The 25,081-nt window shown below is 40.1% G+C and overlaps 1 protein-coding gene across 6 annotated transcripts in view; it reads left to right on the plus strand.

Annotated features, from left to right (window-relative positions):
• Window positions 1-25,081, plus strand: part of SSPN (sarcospan) — a 91,739-nt gene that overhangs the window by 33,382 nt on the left and 33,276 nt on the right. For 3 of the 6 annotated variants that reach the window (XM_067008931.1, XM_067008933.1, XM_067008932.1), the window contains exons 3-4: window positions 499-791; window positions 7,713-7,789. In XM_067008931.1, coding sequence (XP_066865032.1) covers window positions 499-791; window positions 7,713-7,789 — 370 coding nt within the window. Of the gene's footprint in view, window positions 1-498; window positions 1,939-7,712; window positions 7,963-25,081 lie in introns of those variants that run through there. The other 3 variants (XM_067008930.1, XM_067008934.1, XM_059081202.2) reach the window with 3 other exon arrangements.

Here is a 25,081-nt window from a genome sequence, read left to right on the forward strand (position 1 = left end):
GTCTTTTTTATTAACCCATGTTGCTAGTTGACCAATCATTGCCAGTTTTGGCCAACACAGTGTTTACATTGAAGAAATTTGTTCTCTACTTCCTAGTCTTGTTTCAGTCTTTATATCAGCAGTTGTTAAGGTCAAAACAAGCACAGTATGCCTTGCAGGGATGGCTCTTGTGTTTGGGAGTCATCTAAGCTGCCTGCTACATCCATATACAAACATCCCCAAATCAAGCTAATATTGTTGGCTCAATTCGTGAAAAACACCCGCCATCTGTATGACAAATGAAACTATGGTCAGAGTTTTTCAGATTGTGACCAGATTGCTAACAGTCCATAACGAGCCATTGCCATGTCTTGGGTACCATGTTTCTGAGGAGAGACAGCCGCTCCATCAGGAAACTTCTTGGGAGAGAAGAAGAAGAAGAGCTTTTCTTTATTAGCTTTGCCAGTAGTCATCCAACGTTCTCTATAACTGGAAAGGTTTTCTTCTGCTTTCTTGCAGCTCTTGTACTTTCTGCTGAGCGCCCTTGGCCTGACGGTCTGTGTGCTGGCCGTGGCGTTCGCCGCTCACCACTATGCACAACTCACACAGTTCACCTGTGGAACCACGCTCGACTCCTGCCAGTGCAAACTGCCCTCCTCCGAGCCCCTCAGCAGGACCTTTGTGTACCGGGATGTGACTGACTGTACCAGCATCACTGGCACTTTCAAACTGTTCTTAATCATCCAGATGATTCTGAACTTGGTCTGCAGCCTTGTGTGCTTGTTGGCCTGCTTTGTGATGTGGAAACACAGGTACCAGGTCTTTTACGTGGGTGTCAGGATGTGTTCCCTGGCAACTTCCGAAGGTCAGCAGCAAAAGGTCTAACAGTCTTGCTCAAAGGTGGGAGAGAAAACAGCACCCTGACTAGCTGAGATTTTTTTTTTTAAGGCAGAAAAGAGAAAGAAAATGAAGAAAAAATGAAATTTGACAATAACTAATGTTCACTGTTCTAAATGAATATTTTTATATTTTTCAGGAAATGAAAGAGCATTTCTTCAGGTTTCCATAGTTTTTTTTTTTTTTTTTTTAATTCTTAAGATCTAAACTGACTTTGGGATATTAAAAGAACACGGTACAGGGAAAGAATGGTATAGATCTATCTTTAAAGTCTGGAGTCTATTCCTAATACTCATTTTACCTTTTACTGATATAATCTTCTTTCCTGTCAGTCCAGTTCGATTTGGACAGTTTCAGACACACTTGCTAAATTTTGTAGGATCTTCCTCCAGGCCTTTCCCCCCTCTGGCCGAGATCCTCACTATGACTCAGAGAAAAGCACCGGGCAGAGGGGAGAGCTGAACAGCCAGTGTGTCTTTCTCTATTTTCCTTGGTAGAGATGTCTTCAAGGCATGAAACAGCTTAAAAGAGCAGAGGAGAAAAGGAAGAGACTTTGCAAAAGGCTAAATAATTACAAACACCTGGGTTGGGGCCCCTGGCCTTTTTCCTCTGCTCCCTTATTTTGGATCTGTAAATAGTTCACTTAGTGAATGCTTTAGGTGATTGTCTGCTCCTCAGTAATTGAAAGCTGGTGGTAGTTGTATTCTTAATGATACAGAAGGTTTAAAAATAATTACATTATGCTTCTATTCTGTCATCTAAAACAAATCATTGAAACTAATTTCTAGCTAATTGTTAATTATAATTATGCTCAGAAGTCTATTTAATGAGCCCCAGCTGTACTTACGGGGCAATGTCTGTATTTGGAGAAATTACTATCACAAGAGAGAAGGCTTAAAGATTCTTTCTTCTGAAAGACAAGCTTTACAAGGGAGAAAAAAAAAATTTTTTTTTATTAATAGCTCAGGTTAAAAATACTCATTTAAATGAAAACAAGAGCATTTGTAATGGGAAATGTTTATACAAATAGCACATTTGTGATATGTTGTAGAGTATCTCTCTTGGCAGCTAAGTACTTTTTTTTTTTTTTTTTTGGTGGTACGTGGGCCTCTCACTGCTGTGGCCTCTCCCGTTGCGGAGCACAGGCTCCGGACGCGCAGGCTCCGGACGCGCAGGCTCCGGACGCGCAGGCTCAGCGGCCATGGCTCACGGGCCCAGCCGCTCCGCGGCATGTGGGATCTTCCTAGACCGGGGCACGAATCCGTGTCCCCTGCATCCACAGGCGGATTCTCAACCACTGCGCCACCAGGGAAGCCCGACAGCTAAGTACTTTTGACGAAGATTGAGTAACGCTGAGTGTCCCATTCATGAAATTATATTTGATATGTAATCTTACTATTGATTTGTATGCACAGGTAACTAGAGCCTTAAACTAATGTTTTCTGAGGACCTTATTTGAACATTTGGCCATTGAATTGGAGGGTAGTTTGGGGTTTTGTTTTGAAGTGACTGCGACTTAAAAGAGCACAGCTACCCTATGGTGGGAGACTTTTCTCTCTAGTTATTGTTATCATTGAATTTGGAACAATATCAAGGTTTTAAGGAAGGAGCTCAGAATGCAAATTCAGGTAGCATAAATGTTACCAAAAACTTTCTCTATTAGTATGCTCTGTTGAAAGCAGAAATTCAAGATAATTGAGCTTAATTTGCTTCTCCACATTGCCTATTGATATATTTTACTAATCATTAAATCCTACTCTAAAAAAATCATTTCCTTGTTTGCCTTAAGAGGTATATGAATAATGCCATCGATTGTGACAATAGTGTCGATTTATTACAGGATATGAATATCCAAATAAAAAGGGAAATGTTAAGTTAGTTGGAGGATTGTAAATATATTTTATGCCCTCCAGATAAAACACCTGATTAACAGATGTTAAAACCTTTTAATGTATTGACTTGCTTTAAAAATGGCCTTCCAAGGGGCTTCCCTGGTGGCGCAGTGGTTGAGAGTCCGCCTGCCGATGCAGGGGACCACGGATTCATGCCCTGGTCGGGGAGGATCCCACGTGCCGCGGAGCGGCTGGGCCCGTGAGCCACGGCCGCTGCGCCTGCGCGTCCGGAGCCTGCGCTCCGCAGCGGAAGAGGCCGCGACGGTGAGAGGCCCGCGTACCGCAAAGAAAAAAAAAAAAAAAAAAGGTGAGTTTAGGGGCTTCCCTGGTGGCGCAGTGGTTGAGAGTCCGCCTGCCGACGCAGGGGACACGGGTTCATGCCCCGGTCCGGGAAGATCCCACGTGCCGCAGAGCGGCTGGGCCCGTGAGCCATGGTCGCTGCGCCTGCGCGTCCGGAGCCTGTGCTCCGCAGCGGGAGAGGCCGTGACGGTGAGAGGCCAGCGTACGGCAAAGAAAAAAAAAAAAGGTGAGTTTAGGGGCTTCCCTGGTGGCGCAGTGGTTGAGAGTCCGCCTGCCGATGCAGGGGACACGGATTTGTGCCCCGGTCCGGGAGGACCCCACGTGCCACGGAGCGGCTGGGCCCGTGAGCCATGGCCGCTGAGCCTGCGCGTCCGGAGCCTGTGCTCCGCAACGCGAGAGGCCGCAGTAGTGAGAGGCCTGCGTACCACACACACAAAAAAAGCGGCCAAAAATGCACATCGGGGGCTTAATGGATGATTCTGGAGCAGAGGTTTGATACACAAAAATTACATCAACACACACCAAGCCTCCTGATGATGACCTAAAAAAATACTTTGTACCCTGTTAAAAAAATTCCAATAACTGAATCCATTTTGATTTTGACAGTGTCCTCCAAAAGAAAATGACTGATAATCTGTGGGTTCTTTTTTAAAGAGTGAGAAACCAGTGCTTTAATGCTAATTACTCTGAATAAGGCACCATTGGAATCACACCCTGAATACCTTAAACAATTTTTTATAGCAAACACTACAAATTTTTCTATCAGAAAATTAAATTCTACACAACACTAGGGTGGTCTATGCTTTACAAGCGATTCACAGGATATTTCCAATGGTAGAGTAACTCTAGTTTATGTGCTTCCTTTTTCTAAATAATGCAACCAGTAAGAACTGACATGGTGATAAGCTTGGTAATAATCAGGAGATATATATGTGTGTGTGTGTGTGTGTGTTTGTGTGTGTGTATACATATATGTATATATACATATATATGTATATATATTTATATACACACACACATATATATAATGTGAACATATATATACACATTTTATATATATATAAAATGTGTATATAATGGGGATTTTGCTATTGTGTGCTTGAATCATTCTTAAATCCCTAAAGAGAGAAAAAATTCATTAGTGAAGAAGAAACAAAAGATAAAATACAAAAAATAAAAAGGAAAGAAAGAAAAGATTGCTGTGCTGCAAACTCACTGTGTATTGATACATGTGAGAATTGTGTTGCATGAATAACAAACGGCTTTGGGCTGGATTTGAAGTATTTTGAGGTTGTGTTTTGCAAATATTGAAGTTACAGTAATGGCAACAGAAAAGGAACAGACACCGAGCTTTACACTTAGCAAAATGTTACATTTAAAATCTGACACGGTGCCAAGATGGTGACTGTCTCTTCTAAACCATGAAACAGTAAGATTTGCACAGTCCTCCTTCTCTTCCACCTCCTTCAGGAGAATTAAATGAATCAAGACTTTGGAAAGAAGGCGAACAGCCGGGACTTGGCAGCACTTGAAATAGGAGGAATACAGCAGCCTAAATGAGCAGACTTTGTAACTGAGCCACCCAGTCGGTCTGTGCCTTCACGTGACCACCATCTGTGCCTTCCTCGCTCCATCCAAATCTGTGCAGGCAGATCCTTGGAGCCATTCCTAAAAATGTAGCTACACCAGGCCCTGGAAACTGTCGTCAAGTAACAGGCCTTTTTTCCTTCCTTGAGTTAAACCTCCATAAGATCTCTTTTAAGGGCCTTTCAGCTGCAGACATCAGTGTGTTCTGACAGCGAGAACCCGTTATGTGTTTTCTAGTTGTATCCAGGACATTAGAATCTGTTCATATTCTCATACTTCCTCTCTTGCATGCAGCATGTCTGGAATATGTTTATAGACTTGTTCAGTAAAGGGTGGGGTAGAGGGTAAACGAGGGAGATTCCAGGGGACAGCGGTGGATCGGTTAATGATGATCAGAAATGAACTGAAAAGTTGCCCTGAAAAACTAGTTGCATCCCATCATGAAGCATACTTTTACGTTTTCTAGTGATTGTCGCTGAACCATTGCTGTACAGCCATACACACAGCCTGTGAAACAGGCTGGCCCTCAGTTCTTACTGTGCTCAAAGAACCCGATCATGTTTTTAGATGTACGCTGTGTTTTCAGGGTAGTGTTACAAAGAGCTGATGGCCACGTATATTGACTCACAGTGGAAACATTCATTTGGATAAAGGTTCAGTGGTTCAGCCTGTGAAATGAATACATTGATTGGTTTCTTCTAATTTTCTAGTATTTTATTATCTCAAACAATTATCCCCTTCGAAAATATTGGTCTGTACTTTGGTGTTGCAGTTTTGTGCTTCTGGCATTGAGGGTATAATGAGTAGAAAACAAAGTGTTTCCTACACGTTTGAGGTGGTTATTTTTAAGGGGGTGTGTATACTTAAGATTTTCTTTGTCAATAAAATTTTCATAATCTCTGAAAACTCCTTGTATGGATGTGTTTTAAGGTGATGGTATGTTGCACATGAACTGGTCTAGGTAAAATCTCTCAATTTAGCGTTTACAGAAAAAATCTGGGTTTGGAATAGACAAGGACCAATATGCATTTTGACTCCTTTGTTCCAGGGGCTGTCTTGTCTCTCTTTTGGTACATTGTTGAAGTCAAGGTTAGAAGTGCTCCCCAGCCAAAGGGAGCCTGAGCTGTAAAAAACATTTTGCAGAAGATGCTCTGAATGCTGATCTTCATTTACACCTGTTAATATCAAGTAAAGCTTGGCCTAAAGAATGGGATACATGACGAATGTTACATGCACAATCCTATTGGACGTTGAATTATATGGAAAAACAGACAGCCTATTCCATTTCAAATCTGAAAACAAGGGCTCCTTCTTACCAACTCTGAGGCAATTTAAATAGTTGACTATACTGTAAAATGCAGTGGTTCTTTTTCTCTAATTTAGTTAGGAAAGCTTGTAGAGTGCCAAAGGAAAGGCATAACGATTTAGGACACACGCTCTGAGCTGGACTTCCTATCCTTCGTCCTAAGGCTGCAGGTCCTAGGGTTGGAGATCTGACTGCCGCTTTCTAGCTATGTGACTTTGGACAAACCATTTAGTCTTCAGTTTCCTCATTTGTAAAGTGGAGAAAAGTGTAACTGCCTCACAGCCTCATGGGAAAGGTTAAATGAAATAGCACTTAGCCAAGTGGCTCATAGCATTGGCTTGATAGATATTTGGTTTCCTCCTTCCAGCTGGGTTCTACATAGCCTTCTCGTTGATGTCGGCTCCAGTCCCCACATCCAACTAGAAAAGTGTATCTGCATTGCTATCCCCTTCTGGTGCTTCCTTTTTATGAGCCAGAAACTTTATCAAATGGGCCTCAAAGAGAAATTTTGCTTTTAAAATAAGATAGTACCAATCTGACTGACGATATGCATGGAATCATGTGCTGGCTGGATCCTTATTTGTTGGTTTACACATCTGGATGTTTATTGAATGTGGCCACCTTCTCTCAGCTCTTCTCTCAGGCAGAAGTAGAAGGTGAGACATTTCTCCTGATTTTCATAGCCCTTTGAATTTAACGTAACAGAAGCGTGTTTCACCCCAACTTTTAAAACTGAAGCTTTATTGAGCTTTGGTACATTATCAGTCAACTGCATGTTAGGTTGTAACCCACAATCCCTCATTTATTTAAAAACCAACCATCAAGCACCTTTAATATGCTTTACTCTGTGGATCACTGATTCTCATCCGAGAATCATGAAAGGGTTTACTTTTGAGTATAGTCAGAAAATACCAGCTGGAACTTCGTTCTCCAGGCTGGATAGGAAAACACTCATACGAATTTTTAAGTTGGTGGCAAATTTAATTATTAAAACACTACAGCCAGAAATCTACCTTTTCTCTTGACAGGGTCTATCTATCTTTGTAGTTCATGACAAATTGTTATAAATTATTTTTTCATTTGACAGTTTCACCTTTAATAAGGTAGTATTTATGAAGTGCAGGACTCATATCAGCTACTGCACTTTTAAAATTCAGATTGTAAGCAAATGAAAATAAAACTAATACATGGGGATGATGCCAGCTTGGAGACAACAATTCATTCTTCTCTTTCTTTCCAACAGATATTTATATGTTTATTGATCCCTCCCAAAGCATGGGTTTTAGAGGAAGTCTTTTCTTGTTTGGAAAGGTCATCAGAAAGATCCCGTGGGATATATACTCAGCTGTTATTCTTGGGGAAAAGCAGATACTAGGGCAAGAATCCAAATACACGATTTCAACTGAGACATGAAGCCTTTTGTTTAACAAGACCCTGTGATTGGGGCGAGGGGTGGGGGGATGGGGGGGAGGTCTGGAGATTCATTTGTGGGACCTGTGCTGCTTCTTCCTCCTCCACATGGATCTTGCTGGAGAAGGAGGCAGGGGTCCCCGGGATGCTGCTGCCAGGAATTGCGGAGGAGGCTTGGACAGTGCCTGAGGAGGGGCTAAACAACAAGATGTCAGCGGGCACTTTGGGGTCTCTGAACCTGGACACTGTGGAGACATCTCTCTCTGGGTGGGGTCTACTCTTTTTGGCTTTCTACCCAGACCCTTCTCCCCAGAAACTCAGTGTGTTGTCTTTCTGACCAGGTGTCCTTGTAGAAAGCAAGAGGATGATTCTCCAGGACCACGGGAAGCAGTGGCACTTGTGACCAGAGAAGATGATGGTAATCTCATGAAACCCACCCCCAGCTCTTCTCCCTACGTCTTCCTAGGCATGTGTTTAATAGACTATTGGTACCCAGGGCTGGTGTGGAACTGGTGTGCCAGCCAGAGTGAACTGTCAAGTAGAGGGACCAGAGTCTGAAAAGTATGGGATTAAAGTTATCACTAGCCTCAATGGGTTATTTTTACTTCTCTTTCAGCCAGGATAGATTTCACATATTCTTACAAAATAGGCAATGTTCCCACAGATACCTTTATGGGTAAGAGTAGACTTACAATTTTTTATTAAAACTTTTTTCTAGATTGCAACAAAAGTGACCAAAGGATGGTTATACAACTGAAAGGAGAGAGAGAGCTTATTTATTTTAATATAGAGAAGTTTAGAACGTGGGACATGGAGCTTGGCTACATGGCCAGGGGCTGGGAACGTCCCCTCGGACAAACGTAGGGAGAAGTGACATCTTTTTTTTTTTTTTTTTTTTATCTTTGAGATTTGGTTTCTTTTCTTTTATTTTTTTAAACATCTTTATTGGAGTATAATTGTTTTACAATAGTGTGTTAGTTTTTCCTTTACAATAAACTGAATCAGTTATACATATACATATGTTCCCATATCTCTTCCCTCTTGCATCACCCTCTCTCCCACCCTCCCTATCCCACCCCTCTAGGCGGTCACAAAGCACACAGGTGATCTCCCTGCGCTATGCGGCTGCTTCCCACTAGCTATCTAATTTACATTTGATAGTGTATATATGTCCCTGCCACTCTCTCACTTCGTCACAGCTTACCCTTCCCCCTCCCCATATCCTCAAGTCCATGCTCGAGTAAGTCTGTGTTTTATTCCCGTCCTACCACTAATCTCTTCATGACATTTTTTTCCCTTAGAGTCCATATATATGTGTTAGCATACGGTATTTGTTTTTCTCCTTCTGACTTACTTCACTCTGTATGACAGACTCCAGGTCCATCCACCTCATTATAAATAACTCAGTTTCGTTTCTTTTTATGGCTGAGTAATATTCCATTGTATATATGTGCCACATCTTCTTTATCCATTCATCTGTTGATGGACACTTAGGTTGCTTCCATGTCCTGGCTATTGTAAATAGAGCTGCAATGAACATTTTGGTACATGAGTCTTTCTGAATTATGGTTTTCTCAGGGTATATGCCCAGTAGTGGGATTGCTGGGTCGTATGGTAGTTCTATTTGTAGTTTTTTAAGGAACCTCCATACTGTTCTCCATAGCGGCTGTATCAATTTACATTCCCACCAGCAGTGCAAGAGGGTTCCCTTTTCTCCACACCCTCTCCAGCATTTATTGTTTCTAGAGTTTTTGATGATGGCCAATCTGACCGGTGTGAGATGATATCTCATTGTAGTTTTGATTTGCATTTCTCTAATGATTAATGAGGTTGAGCATTCTTTCATGTGTTTGTTAGCAATCTGTATATCTTCTTTGGAGAAATGTCTATTTAGTTCTTCTGCCCATTTTTGGATTGGGTTGTTTGTTTTTTTGTTATTGAGCTGCATGAGTTGCTTATAAATTTTGGAAATTAATCCTTTGTCAGTTGCTTCATTTGCAAATATTTTCTCCCATTCTGTGGGTTGTCTTTTGGTCTTGTTTATGGTATCCTTTGCTGTGCAAAAGCTTTTAAGTTTCATTAGGTCCCATTTGTTTATTTGTGTTTTTATTTCCATTTCTCTAGGAGATGGGTCAAAAAGGATCTTGCTGTGATTTATGTCGTATAGTGTTCTGCCTATGTTTTCCTCTAAGAGTTTGATAGTGTCTGGCCTTACATTTAGGTCTTTAACCCATTTTGAGTTTATTTTTGTGTGTGGTGTTAGGGATTGTTCTAATTTCATACTTTTACATGTAGCTGTCCAGTTTTCCCAGCACCACTTATTGAAGAGGCTGCCTTTTCTCCAATGTATATCCTTCCCTCCTTTATCAAAGATAAGGTGACCATATGTGTGTGGGTTTATCTCTGGGCTCTCTATCCTGTTCCATTGATCTATATTTCTGTTTTTGTGCCAGTACCATATTGTCTTGATTACTGTAGCCTTGTAGTAGAGTCTGAAGTCAGGGAGCCTAATTCCTCCAGCTCCATTTCTCGTTCTCAAGATTGCTTTGGCTATTCGGGGTCTTTTGTGTTTCCATACAAATTGTGAAATTTTTTGTTCTAGTTCTGTAAAAAATGCCAGTGGTAATTTGATAGGGATTGCATTGAATCGGTAGATTGCTTTGGGTAGTAGAGTCATTTTCACAATGTTTTTTTTTTGTTTTTTTGTTTTTTTTAAACATCTTTATTGGAGTATAATTGTTTTACAATAGTGTGTTAATTTTTCCTTTACAACAAACTGAATCAGTTATACATATACATATGTTCCCATATCTCTTCCCTCTTGCATCACCCTCTCTCCCACCCTCCCTATCCCACCCCTCTAGGTGGTCACAAAGCACAGAGGTGGTCTCCCTGTGCTATGCAGCAGCTTCCCACTAGCTATCTAATTTACATTTGATAGTGTGTATATGTCCCTGCCACTCTCTCACTTCATCACAGCCCACCCTTCCCCCTCCCCATATCCTCAAGTCCATGCTCGAGTAAGTCTGTGTTTTATTCCCGTCCTACCACTAATCTCTTCATGACATTTTTTTCCCTTAGAGTCCATATATATGTGTTAGCATACGGTATTTGTTTTTCTCCTTCTGACTTACTTCACTCTGTATGACAGACTCCAGGTCCATCCACCTCATTATAAATAACTCAGTTTCGTTTCTTTTTATGGCTGAGTAATATTCCATTGTATATATGTGCCACATCTTCTTCATCCATTCATCTGTTGATGGACACTTAGGTTGCTTCCATGTCCTGGCTATTGTAAATAGAGCTGCAATGAACATTTTGGTACATGAGTCTTTCTGAATTATGGTTTTCTCAGGGTATATGCCCAGTAGTGGGATTGCTGGGTCGTATGGTAGTTCTATTTGTAGTTTTTTAAGGAACCTCCATACTGTTCTCCATAGCGGCTGTATCAATTTACATTCCCACCAGCAGTGCAAGAGGGTTCCCTTTTCTCCACACCCTCTCCAGCATTTATTGTTTCTAGAGTTTTTTTTTTTTTAAACATCTTTATTGGAGTATAATTGTTTTACAATAGTGTGTTAATTTTTCCTTTACAACAAACTGAATCAGTTATACATATACATATGTTCCCATATCTCTTCCCTCTTGCATCACCCTCTCTCCCACCCTCCCTATCCCACCCCTCTAGGTGGTCACAAAGCACAGAGGTGGTCTCCCTGTGCTATGCAGCAGCTTCCCACTAGCTATCTAATTTACATTTGATAGTGTGTATATGTCCCTGCCACTCACTCACTCCGTCTCAGCCCACCCTTCCCCCTCCCCATATCCTCAAGTCCATGCTCGAGTAAGTCTGTGTTTTATTCCCGTCCTACCACTAATCTCTTCATGACATTTTTTTTCCCTTAGAGTCCATATATATGTGTTAGCATACGGTATTTGTTTTTCTCCTTCTGACTTACTTCACTCTGTATGACAGACTCCAGGTCCATCCACCTCATTATAAATAACTCAGTTTCGTTTCTTTTTATGGCTGAGTAATATTCCATTGTATATATGTGCCACATCTTCTTTATCCATTCATCTGTTGATGGACACTTAGGTTGCTTCCATGTCCTGGCTATTGTAAATAGAGCTGCAATGAACATTTTGGTACATGAGTCTTTCTGAATTATGGTTTTCTCAGGGTATATGCCCAGTAGTGGGATTGCTGGGTCGTATGGTAGTTCTATTTGTAGTTTTTTAAGGAACCTCCATACTGTTCTCCATAGCGGCTGTATCAATTTACATTCCCACCAGCAGTGCAAGAGGGTTCCCTTTTCTCCACACCCTCTCCAGCATTTATTGTTTCTAGAGTTTTTGATGATGGCCAATCTGACCGGTGTGAGATGATATCTCATTGTAGTTTTGATTTGCATTTCTCTAATGATTAATGAGGTTGAGCATTCTTTCATGTGTTTGTTAGCAATCTGTATATCTTCTTTGGAGAAATGTCTATTTAGTTCTTCTGCCCATTTTTGGATTGGGTTGTTTGTTTTTTTGTTATTGAGCTGCATGAGTTGCTTATAAATTTTGGAAATTAATCCTTTGTCAGTTGCTTCATTTGCAAATATTTTCTCCCATTCTGTGGGTTGTCTTTTGGTCTTGTTTATGGTATCCTTTGCTGTGCAAAAGCTTTTAAGTTTCATTAGGTCCCATTTGTTTATTTGTGTTTTTATTTCCATTTCTCTAGGAGATGGGTCAAAAAGGATCTTGCTGTGATTTATGTCGTATAGTGTTCTGCCTATGTTTTCCTCTAAGAGTTTGATAGTGTCTGGCCTTACATTTAGGTCTTTAACCCATTTTGAGTTTATTTTTGTGTGTGGTGTTAGGGATTGTTCTAATTTCATACTTTTACATGTAGCTGTCCAGTTTTCCCAGCACCACTTATTAAAGAGGCTGTCTTTTCTCCACTGTATATCCTTCCCTCCTTTATCAAAGATAAGGTGACCATATGTGTGTGGGTTTATCTCTGGGCTCTCTATCCTGTTCCATTGATCTATATTTCTGTTTTTGTGCCAGTACCATATTGTCTTGATTACTGTAGCCTTGTAGTAGAGTCTGAAGTCAGGGAGCCTAATTCCTCCAGCTCCATTTCTCGTTCTCAAGATTGCTTTGGCTATTCGGGGTCTTTTGTGTTTCCATACAAATTGTGAAATTTTTTGTTCTAGTTCTGTAAAAAATGCCAGTGGTAATTTGATAGGGATTGCATTGAATCGGTAGATTGCTTTGGGTAGTAGAGTCATTTTCACAATGTTTTTTTTTTGTTTTTTTGTTTTTTTTAAACATCTTTATTGGAGTATAATTGTTTTACAATAGTGTGTTAATTTTTCCTTTACAACAAACTGAATCAGTTATACATATACATATGTTCCCATATCTCTTCCCTCTTGCATCACCCTCTCTCCCACCCTCCCTATCCCACCCCTCTAGGTGGTCACAAAGCACAGAGGTGGTCTCCCTGTGCTATGCAGCAGCTTCCCACTAGCTATCTAATTTACATTTGATAGTGTGTATATGTCCCTGCCACTCTCTCACTTCATCACAGCCCACCCTTCCCCCTCCCCATATCCTCAAGTCCATGCTCGAGTAAGTCTGTGTTTTATTCCCGTCCTACCACTAATCTCTTCATGACATTTTTTTCCCTTAGAGTCCATATATATGTGTTAGCATACGGTATTTGTTTTTCTCCTTCTGACTTACTTCACTCTGTATGACAGACTCCAGGTCCATCCACCTCATTATAAATAACTCAGTTTCGTTTCTTTTTATGGCTGAGTAATATTCCATTGTATATATGTGCCACATCTTCTTCATCCATTCATCTGTTGATGGACACTTAGGTTGCTTCCATGTCCTGGCTATTGTAAATAGAGCTGCAATGAACATTTTGGTACATGAGTCTTTCTGAATTATGGTTTTCTCAGGGTATATGCCCAGTAGTGGGATTGCTGGGTCGTATGGTAGTTCTATTTGTAGTTTTTTAAGGAACCTCCATACTGTTCTCCATAGCGGCTGTATCAATTTACATTCCCACCAGCAGTGCAAGAGGGTTCCCTTTTCTCCACACCCTCTCCAGCATTTATTGTTTCTAGAGTTTTTTTTTTTTTAAACATCTTTATTGGAGTATAATTGTTTTACAATAGTGTGTTAATTTTTCCTTTACAACAAACTGAATCAGTTATACATATACATATGTTCCCATATCTCTTCCCTCTTGCATCACCCTCTCTCCCACCCTCCCTATCCCACCCCTCTAGGTGGTCACAAAGCACAGAGGTGGTCTCCCTGTGCTATGCAGCAGCTTCCCACTAGCTATCTAATTTACATTTGATAGTGTGTATATGTCCCTGCCACTCTCTCACTTCATCACAGCCCACCCTTCCCCCTCCCCATATCCTCAAGTCCATGCTCGAGTAAGTCTGTGTTTTATTCCCGTCCTACCACTAATCTCTTCATGACATTTTTTTCCCTTAGAGTCCATATATATGTGTTAGCATACGGTATTTGTTTTTCTCCTTCTGACTTACTTCACTCTGTATGACAGACTCCAGGTCCATCCACCTCATTATAAATAACTCAGTTTCGTTTCTTTTTATGGCTGAGTAATATTCCATTGTATATATGTGCCACATCTTCTTCATCCATTCATCTGTTGATGGACACTTAGGTTGCTTCCATGTCCTGGCTATTGTAAATAGAGCTGCAATGAACATTTTGGTACATGAGTCTTTCTGAATTATGGTTTTCTCAGGGTATATGCCCAGTAGTGGGATTGCTGGGTCGTATGGTAGTTCTATTTGTAGTTTTTTAAGGAACCTCCATACTGTTCTCCATAGCGGCTGTATCAATTTACATTCCCACCAGCAGTGCAAGAGGGTTCCCTTTTCTCCACACCCTCTCCAGCATTTATTGTTTCTAGAGTTTTTTTTTTTTTAAACATCTTTATTGGAGTATAATTGTTTTACAATAGTGTGTTAATTTTTCCTTTACAACAAACTGAATCAGTTATACATATACATATGTTCCCATATCTCTTCCCTCTTGCATCACCCTCTCTCCCACCCTCCCTATCCCACCCCTCTAGGTGGTCACAAAGCACAGAGGTGGTCTCCCTGTGCTATGCAGCAGCTTCCCACTAGCTATCTAATTTACATTTGATAGTGTGTATATGTCCCTGCCACTCACTCACTCCGTCTCAGCCCACCCTTCCCCCTCCCCATATCCTCAAGTCCATGCTCGAGTAAGTCTGTGTTTTATTCCCGTCCTACCACTAATCTCTTCATGACATTTTTTTTCCCTTAGAGTCCATATATATGTGTTAGCATACGGTATTTGTTTTTCTCCTTCTGACTTACTTCACTCTGTATGACAGACTCCAGGTCCATCCACCTCATTATAAATAACTCAGTTTCGTTTCTTTTTATGGCTGAGTAATATTCCATTGTATATATGTGCCACATCTTCTTTATCCATTCATCTGTTGATGGACACTTAGGTTGCTTCCATGTCCTGGCTATTGTAAATAGAGCTGCAATGAACATTTTGGTACATGAGTCTTTCTGAATTATGGTTTTCTCAGGGTATATGCCCAGTAGTGGGATTGCTGGGTCGTATGGTAGTTCTATTTGTAGTTTTTTAAGGAACCTCCATACTGTTCTCCATAGCGGCTGTATCAATTTACATTCCCACCAGCAGTGCAAGAGGGTTCCCTTTTCTCCACACCCTCTCCAGCATTTATTGTTTCTAGAGTTTTTGATGATGGCCAATCTGACCGGTGTGAGATGATATCTCATTGTAGTTTTGATTTGCATTTCTCTAATGATTAATGAGGTTGAGCATTCTTTCATGTGTTTGTTAGCAATCTGTATATCTTCTTTGGAGAAATGTCTATTTAGTTCTTCTGCCCATTTTTGGATTGGGTTGTTTGTTTTTTTGTTATTGAGCTGCATGAGTTGCTTATAAATTTTGGAAATTAATCCTTTGTCAGTTGCTTCATTTGCAAATATTTTCTCCCATTCTGTGGGTTGTCTTTTGGTCTTGTTTATGGTATCCTTTGCTGTGCAAAAGCTTTTAAGTTTCATTAGGTCCCATTTGTTTATTTGTGTTTTTATTTCCATTTCTCTAGGAGATGGGTCAAAAAGGATCTTGCTGTGATTTATGTCGTATAGTGTTCTGCCTATGTTTTCCTCTAAGAGTTTGATAGTGTCTGGCCTTACATTTAGGTCTTTAACCCATTTTGAGTTTATTTTTGTGTGTGGTGTTAGGGATTGTTCTAATTTCATACTTTTACATGTAGCTGTCCAGTTTTCCCAGCACCACTTATTAAAGAGGCTGTCTTTTCTCCACTGTATATCCTTCCCTCCTTTATCAAAGATAAGGTGACCATATGTGTGTGGGTTTATCTCTGGGCTCTCTATCCTGTTCCATTGATCTATATTTCTGTTTTTGTGCCAGTACCATATTGTCTTGATTACTGTAGCCTTGTAGTAGAGTCTGAAGTCAGGGAGCCTAATTCCTCCAGCTCCATTTCTCGTTCTCAAGATTGCTTTGGCTATTCGGGGTCTTTTGTGTTTCCATACAAATTGTGAAATTTTTTGTTCTAGTTCTGTAAAAAATGCCAGTGGTAATTTGATAGGGATTGCATTGAATCGGTAGATTGCTTTGGGTAGTAGAGTCATTTTCACAATGTTTTTTTTTTGTTTTTTTGTTTTTTTTAAACATCTTTATTGGAGTATAATTGTTTTACAATAGTGTGTTAATTTTTCCTTTACAACAAACTGAATCAGTTATACATATACATATGTTCCCATATCTCTTCCCTCTTGCATCACCCTCTCTCCCACCCTCCCTATCCCACCCCTCTAGGTGGTCACAAAGCACAGAGGTGGTCTCCCTGTGCTATGCAGCAGCTTCCCACTAGCTATCTAATTTACATTTGATAGTGTGTATATGTCCCTGCCACTCTCTCACTTCATCACAGCCCACCCTTCCCCCTCCCCATATCCTCAAGTCCATGCTCGAGTAAGTCTGTGTTTTATTCCCGTCCTACCACTAATCTCTTCATGACATTTTTTTCCCTTAGAGTCCATATATATGTGTTAGCATACGGTATTTGTTTTTCTCCTTCTGACTTACTTCACTCTGTATGACAGACTCCAGGTCCATCCACCTCATTATAAATAACTCAGTTTCGTTTCTTTTTATGGCTGAGTAATATTCCATTGTATATATGTGCCACATCTTCTTCATCCATTCATCTGTTGATGGACACTTAGGTTGCTTCCATGTCCTGGCTATTGTAAATAGAGCTGCAATGAACATTTTGGTACATGAGTCTTTCTGAATTATGGTTTTCTCAGGGTATATGCCCAGTAGTGGGATTGCTGGGTCGTATGGTAGTTCTATTTGTAGTTTTTTAAGGAACCTCCATACTGTTCTCCATAGCGGCTGTATCAATTTACATTCCCACCAGCAGTGCAAGAGGGTTCCCTTTTCTCCACACCCTCTCCAGCATTTATTGTTTCTAGAGTTTTTTTTTTTTTAAACATCTTTATTGGAGTATAATTGTTTTACAATAGTGTGTTAATTTTTCCTTTACAACAAACTGAATCAGTTATACATATACATATGTTCCCATATCTCTTCCCTCTTGCATCACCCTCTCTCCCACCCTCCCTATCCCACCCCTCTAGGTGGTCACAAAGCACAGAGGTGGTCTCCCTGTGCTATGCAGCAGCTTCCCACTAGCTATCTAATTTACATTTGATAGTGTGTATATGTCCCTGCCACTCACTCACTCCGTCTCAGCCCACCCTTCCCCCTCCCCATATCCTCAAGTCCATGCTCGAGTAAGTCTGTGTTTTATTCCCGTCCTACCACTAATCTCTTCATGACATTTTTTTTCCCTTAGAGTCCATATATATGTGTTAGCATACGGTATTTGTTTTTCTCCTTCTGACTTACTTCACTCTGTATGACAGACTCCAGGTCCATCCACCTCATTATAAATAACTCAGTTTCGTTTCTTTTTATGGCTGAGTAATATTCCATTGTATATATGTGCCACATCTTCTTTATCCATTCATCTGTTGATGGACACTTAGGTTGCTTCCATGTCCTGGCTATTGTAAATAGAGCTGCAATGAACATTTTGGTACATGAGTCTTTCTGAATTATGGTTTTCTCAGGGTATATGCCCAGTAGTGGGATTGCTGGGTCGTATGGTAGTTCTATTTGTAGTTTTTTAAGGAACCTCCATACTGTTCTCCATAGCGGCTGTATCAATTTACATTCCCACCAGCAGTGCAAGAGGGTTCCCTTTTCTCCACACCCTCTCCAGCATTTATTGTTTCTAGAGTTTTTGATGATGGCCAATCTGACCGGTGTGAGATGATATCTCATTGTAGTTTTGATTTGCATTTCTCTAATGATTAATGATGTTGAGCATTCTTTCATGTGTTTGTTAGCAATCTGTATATCTTCTTTGGAGAAATGTCTATTTAGTTCTTCTGCCCATTTTTGGATTGGGTTGTTTGTTTTTTTGTTATTGAGCTGCATGAGTTGCTTATAAATTTTGGAAATTAATCCTTTGTCAGTTGCTTCATTTGCAAATATTTTCTCCCATTCTGTGGGTTGTCTTTTGGTCTTGTTTATGGTATCCTTTGCTGTGCAAAAGCTTTTAAGTTTCATTAGGTCCCATTTGTTTATTTGTGTTTTTATTTCCATTTCTCTAGGAGATGGGTCAAAAAGGATCTTGCTGTGATTTATGTCGTATAGTGTTCTGCCTATGTTTTCCTCTAAGAGTTTGATAGTGTCTGGCCTTACATTTAGGTCTTTAACCCATTTTGAGTTTATTTTTGTGTGTGGTGTTAGGGATTGTTCTAATTTCATACTTTTACATGTAGCTGTCCAGTTTTCCCAGCACCACTTATTGAAGAGGCTGCCTTTTCTCCAATGTATATCCTTCCCTCCTTTATCATAGATAAGGTGACCATATGTGTGTGGGTTTATCTCTGGGCTCTCTATCCTGTTCCATTGATCTATATTTCTGTTTTTGTGCCAGTACCATATTGTCTTGATTACTGTAGCCTTGTAGTAGAGTCTGAAGTCAGGGAGCCTAATTCCTCCAGCTCCATTTCTCGTTCTCAAGATTGCTTTGGCTATTCGGGGTCTTTTGTGTTTCCATACAAATTGTGAAATTTTTTGTTCTAGTTCTGTAAAAAATGCCAGTGGTAATTTGATAGGGATTGCATTGAATCGGTAGATTGCTTTGGGTAGTAGAGTCATTTTCACAATGTTTTTTTTTTGTTTTTTTGTTTTTTTTAAACATCTTTATTGGAGTATAATTGTTTTACAATAGTGTGTTAATTTTTCCTTTACAACAAACTGAATCAGTTATACATATACATATGTTCCCATATCTCTTCCCTCTTGCATCACCCTCTCTCCCACCCTCCCTATCCCACCCCTCTAGGTGGTCACAAAGCACAGAGGTGGTCTCCCTGTGCTATGCAGCAGCTTCCCACTAGCTATCTAATTTACATTTGATAGTGTGTATATGTCCCTGCCACTCTCTCACTTCATCACAGCCCACCCTTCCCCCTCCCCATATCCTCAAGTCCATGCTCGAGTAAGTCTGTGTTTTATTCCCGTCCTACCACTAATCTCTTCATGACATTTTTTTCCCTTAGAGTCCATATATATGTGTTAGCATACGGTATTTGTTTTTCTCCTTCTGACTTACTTCACTCTGTATGACAGACTCCAGGTCCATCCACCTCATTATAAATAACTCAGTTTCGTTTCTTTTTATGGCTGAGTAATATTCCATTGTATATATGTGCCACATCTTCTTCATCCATTCATCTGTTGATGGACACTTAGGTTGCTTCCATGTCCTGGCTATTGTAAATAGAGCTGCAATGAACATTTTGGTACATGAGTCTTTCTGAATTATGGTTTTCTCAGGGTATATGCCCAGTAGTGGGATTGCTGGGTCGTATGGTAGTTCTATTTGTAGTTTTTTAAGGAACCTCCATACTGTTCTCCATAGCGGCTGTATCAATTTACATTCCCACCAGCAGTGCAAGAGGGTTCCCTTTTCTCCACACCCTCTCCAGCATTTATTGTTTCTAGAGTTTTTTTTTTTTTAAACATCTTTATTGGAGTATAATTGTTTTACAATAGTGTGTTAATTTTTCCTTTACAACAAACTGAATCAGTTATACATATACATATGTTCCCATATCTCTTCCCTCTTGCATCACCCTCTCTCCCACCCTCCCTATCCCACCCCTCTAGGTGGTCACAAAGCACAGAGGTGGTCTCCCTGTGCTATGCAGCAGCTTCCCACTAGCTATCTAATTTACATTTGATAGTGTGTATATGTCCCTGCCACTCTCTCACTTCGTCTCAGCCCACCCTTCCCCCTCCCCATATCCTCAAGTCCATGCTCGAGTAAGTCTGTGTTTTATTCCCGTCCTACCACTAATCTCTTCATGACATTTTTTTCCCTTAGAGTCCATATATATGTGTTAGCATACGGTATTTGTTTTTCTCCTTCTGACTTACTTCACTCTGTATGACAGACTCCAGGTCCATCCACCTCATTATAAATAACTCAGTTTCGTTTCTTTTTATGGCTGAGTAATATTCCATTGTATATATGTGCCACATCTTCTTTATCCATTCATCTGTTGATGGACATTTAGGTTGCTTCCATGTCCTGGCTATTGTAAATAGAGCTGCAATGAACATTTTGGTACATGAGTCTTTCTGAATTATGGTTTTCTCAGGGTATATGCCCAGTAGTGGGATTGCTGGGTCGTATGGTAGTTCTATTTGTAGTTTTTTAAGGAACCTCCATACTGTTCTCCATAGCGGCTGTATCAATTTACATTCCCACCAGCAGTGCAAGAGGGTTCCCTTTTCTCCACACCCTCTCCAGCATTTATTGTTTCTAGAGTTTTTGATGATGGCCAATCTGACCGGTGTGAGATGATATCTCATTGTAGTTTTGATTTGCATTTCTCTAATGATTAATGAGGTTGAGCATTCTTTCATGTGTTTGTTAGCAATCTGTATATCTTCTTTGGAGAAATGTCTATTTAGTTCTTCTGCCCATTTTTGGATTGGGTTGTTTGTTTTTTTGTTATTGAGCTGCATGAGTTGCTTATAAATTTTGGAAATTAATCCTTTGTCAGTTGCTTCATTTGCAAATATTTTCTCCCATTCTGTGGGTTGTCTTTTGGTCTTGTTTATGGTATCCTTTGCTGTGCAAAAGCTTTTAAGTTTCATTAGGTCCCATTTGTTTATTTGTGTTTTTATTTCCATTTCTCTAGGAGATGGGTCAAAAAGGATCTTGCTGTGATTTATGTCGTATAGTGTTCTGCCTATGTTTTCCTCTAAGAGTTTGATAGTGTCTGGCCTTACATTTAGGTCTTTAACCCATTTTGAGTTTATTTTTGTGTGTGGTGTTAGGGATTGTTCTAATTTCATACTTTTACATGTAGCTGTCCAGTTTTCCCAGCACCACTTATTGAAGAGGCTGTCTTTTCTCCACTGTATATCCTTCCCTCCTTTATCAAAGATAAGATGACCATATGTGTGTGGGTTTATCTCTGGGCTCTCTATCCTGTTCCATTGATCTATATTTCTGTTTTTGTGCCAGTACCATATTGTCTTGATTACTGTAGCCTTGTAGTAGAGTCTGAAGTCAGGGAGCCTAATTCCTCCAGCTCCATTTCTCGTTCTCAAGATTGCTTTGGCTATTCGGGGTCTTTTGTGTTTCCATACAAATTGTGAAATTTTTTGTTCTAGTTCTGTAAAAAATGCCAGTGGTAATTTGATAGGGATTGCATTGAATCGGTAGATTGCTTTGGGTAGTAGAGTCATTTTCACAATGTTTTTTTTTTGTTTTTTTTAAACATCTTTATTGGAGTATAATTGTTTTACAATAGTGTGTTAATTTTTCCTTTACAACAAACTGAATCAGTTATACATATACATATGTTCCCATATCTCTTCCCTCTTGCATCACCCTCTCTCCCACCCTCCCTATCCCACCCCTCTAGGTGGTCACAAAGCACAGAGGTGGTCTCCCTGTGCTATGCAGCAGCTTCCCACTAGCTATCTAATTTACATTTGATAGTGTGTATATGTCCCTGCCACTCTCTCACTTCATCACAGCCCACCCTTCCCCCTCCCCATATCCTCAAGTCCATGCTCGAGTAAGTCTGTGTTTTATTCCCGTCCTACCACTAATCTCTTCATGACATTTTTTTCCCTTAGAGTCCATATATATGTGTTAGCATACGGTATTTGTTTTTCTCCTTCTGACTTACTTCACTCTGTATGACAGACTCCAGGTCCATCCACCTCATTATAAATAACTCAGTTTCGTTTCTTTTTATGGCTGAGTAATATTCCATTGTATATATGTGCCACATCTTCTTCATCCATTCATCTGTTGATGGACACTTAGGTTGCTTCCATGTCCTGGCTATTGTAAATAGAGCTGCAATGAACATTTTGGTACATGAGTCTTTCTGAATTATGGTTTTCTCAGGGTATATGCCCAGTAGTGGGATTGCTGGGTCGTATGGTAGTTCTATTTGTAGTTTTTTAAGGAACCTCCATACTGTTCTCCATAGCGGCTGTATCAATTTACATTCCCACCAGCAGTGCAAGAGGGTTCCCTTTTCTCCACACCCTCTCCAGCATTTATTGTTTCTAGAGTTTTTTTTTTTTTAAACATCTTTATTGGAGTATAATTGTTTTACAATAGTGTGTTAATTTTTCCTTTACAACAAACTGAATCAGTTATACATATACATATGTTCCCATATCTCTTCCCTCTTGCATCACCCTCTCTCCCACCCTCCCTATCCCACCCCTCTAGGTGGTCACAAAGCACAGAGGTGGTCTCCCTGTGCTATGCAGCAGCTTCCCACTAGCTATCTAATTTACATTTGATAGTGTGTATATGTCCCTGCCACTCACTCACTCCGTCTCAGCCCACCCTTCCCCCTCCCCATATCCTCAAGTCCATGCTCGAGTAAGTCTGTGTTTTATTCCCGTCCTACCACTAATCTCTTCATGACATTTTTTTTCCCTTAGAGTCCATATATATGTGTTAGCATACGGTATTTGTTTTTCTCCTTCTGACTTACTTCACTCTGTATGACAGACTCCAGGTCCATCCACCTCATTATAAATAACTCAGTTTCGTTTCTTTTTATGGCTGAGTAATATTCCATTGTATATATGTGCCACATCTTCTTTATCCATTCATCTGTTGATGGACACTTAGGTTGCTTCCATGTCCTGGCTATTGTAAATAGAGCTGCAATGAACATTTTGGTACATGAGTCTTTCTGAATTATGGTTTTCTCAGGGTATATGCCCAGTAGTGGGATTGCTGGGTCGTATGGTAGTTCTATTTGTAGTTTTTTAAGGAACCTCCATACTGTTCTCCATAGCGGCTGTATCAATTTACATTCCCACCAGCAGTGCAAGAGGGTTCCCTTTTCTCCACACCCTCTCCAGCATTTATTGTTTCTAGAGTTTTTGATGATGGCCAATCTGACCGGTGTGAGATGATATCTCATTGTAGTTTTGATTTGCATTTCTCTAATGATTAATGAGGTTGAGCATTCTTTCATGTGTTTGTTAGCAATCTGTATATCTTCTTTGGAGAAATGTCTATTTAGTTCTTCTGCCCATTTTTGGATTGGGTTGTTTGTTTTTTTGTTATTGAGCTGCATGAGTTGCTTATAAATTTTGGAAATTAATCCTTTGTCAGTTGCTTCATTTGCAAATATTTTCTCCCATTCTGTGGGTTGTCTTTTGGTCTTGTTTATGGTATCCTTTGCTGTGCAAAAGCTTTTAAGTTTCATTAGGTCCCATTTGTTTATTTGTGTTTTTATTTCCATTTCTCTAGGAGATGGGTCAAAAAGGATCTTGCTGTGATTTATGTCGTATAGTGTTCTGCCTATGTTTTCCTCTAAGAGTTTGATAGTGTCTGGCCTTACATTTAGGTCTTTAACCCATTTTGAGTTTATTTTTGTGTGTGGTGTTAGGGATTGTTCTAATTTCATACTTTTACATGTAGCTGTCCAGTTTTCCCAGCACCACTTATTGAAGAGGCTGCCTTTTCTCCAATGTATATCCTTCCCTCCTTTATCAAAGATAAGGTGACCATATGTGTGTGGGTTTATCTCTGGGCTCTCTATCCTGTTCCATTGATCTATATTTCTCTTTTTGTGCCAGTACCATATTGTCTTGATTACTGTAGCCTTGTAGTAGAGTCTGAAGTCAGGGAGCCTAATTCCTCCAGCTCCATTTCTCGTTCTCAAGATTGCTTTGGCTATTCGGGGTCTTTTGTGTTTCCATACAAATTGTGAAATTTTTTGTTCTAGTTCTGTAAAAAATGCCAGTGGTAATTTGATAGGGATTGCATTGAATCGGTAGATTGCTTTGGGTAGTAGAGTCATTTTCACAATGTTTTTTTTTTGTTTTTTTGTTTTTTTTTAAACATCTTTATTGGAGTATAATTGTTTTACAATAGTGTGTTAATTTTTCCTTTACAACAAACTGAATCAGTTATACATATACATATGTTCCCATATCTCTTCCCTCTTGCATCACCCTCTCTCCCACCCTCCCTATCCCACCCCTCTAGGTGGTCACAAAGCACAGAGGTGGTCTCCCTGTGCTATGCAGCAGCTTCCCACTAGCTATCTAATTTACATTTGATAGTGTGTATATGTCCCTGCCACTCTCTCACTTCATCACAGCCCACCCTTCCCCCTCCCCATATCCTCAAGTCCATGCTCGAGTAAGTCTGTGTTTTATTCCCGTCCTACCACTAATCTCTTCATGACATTTTTTTCCCTTAGAGTCCATATATATGTGTTAGCATACGGTATTTGTTTTTCTCCTTCTGACTTACTTCACTCTGTATGACAGACTCCAGGTCCATCCACCTCATTATAAATAACTCAGTTTCGTTTCTTTTTATGGCTGAGTAATATTCCATTGTATATATGTGCCACATCTTCTTTATCCATTCATCTGTTGATGGACACTTAGGTTGCTTCCATGTCCTGGCTATTGTAAATAGAGCTGCAATGAACATTTTGGTACATGAGTCTTTCTGAATTATGGTTTTCTCAGGGTATATGCCCAGTAGTGGGATTGCTGGGTCGTATGGTAGTTCTATTTGTAGTTTTTTAAGGAACCTCCATACTGTTCTCCATAGCGGCTGTATCAATTTACATTCCCACCAGCAGTGCAAGAGGGTTCCCTTTTCTCCACACCCTCTCCAGCATTTATTGTTTCTAGAGTTTTTGATGATGGCCAATCTGACCGGTGTGAGATGATATCTCATTGTAGTTTTGATTTGCATTTCTCTAATGATTAATGAGGTTGAGCATTCTTTCATGTGTTTGTTAGCAATCTGTATATCTTCTTTGGAGAAATGTCTATTTAGTTCTTCTGCCCATTTTTGGATTGGGTTGTTTGTTTTTTTGTTATTGAGCTGCATGAGTTGCTTATAAATTTTGGAAATTAATCCTTTGTCAGTTGCTTCATTTGCAAATATTTTCTCCCATTCTGTGGGTTGTCTTTTGGTCTTGTTTATGGTATCCTTTGCTGTGCAAAAGCTTTT

The sequence above is a fragment of the Kogia breviceps genome, chromosome 12 (genome assembly GCF_026419965.1).
Source record: "Kogia breviceps isolate mKogBre1 chromosome 12, mKogBre1 haplotype 1, whole genome shotgun sequence".
NCBI lineage: Eukaryota > Metazoa > Chordata > Mammalia > Artiodactyla > Physeteridae > Kogia > Kogia breviceps.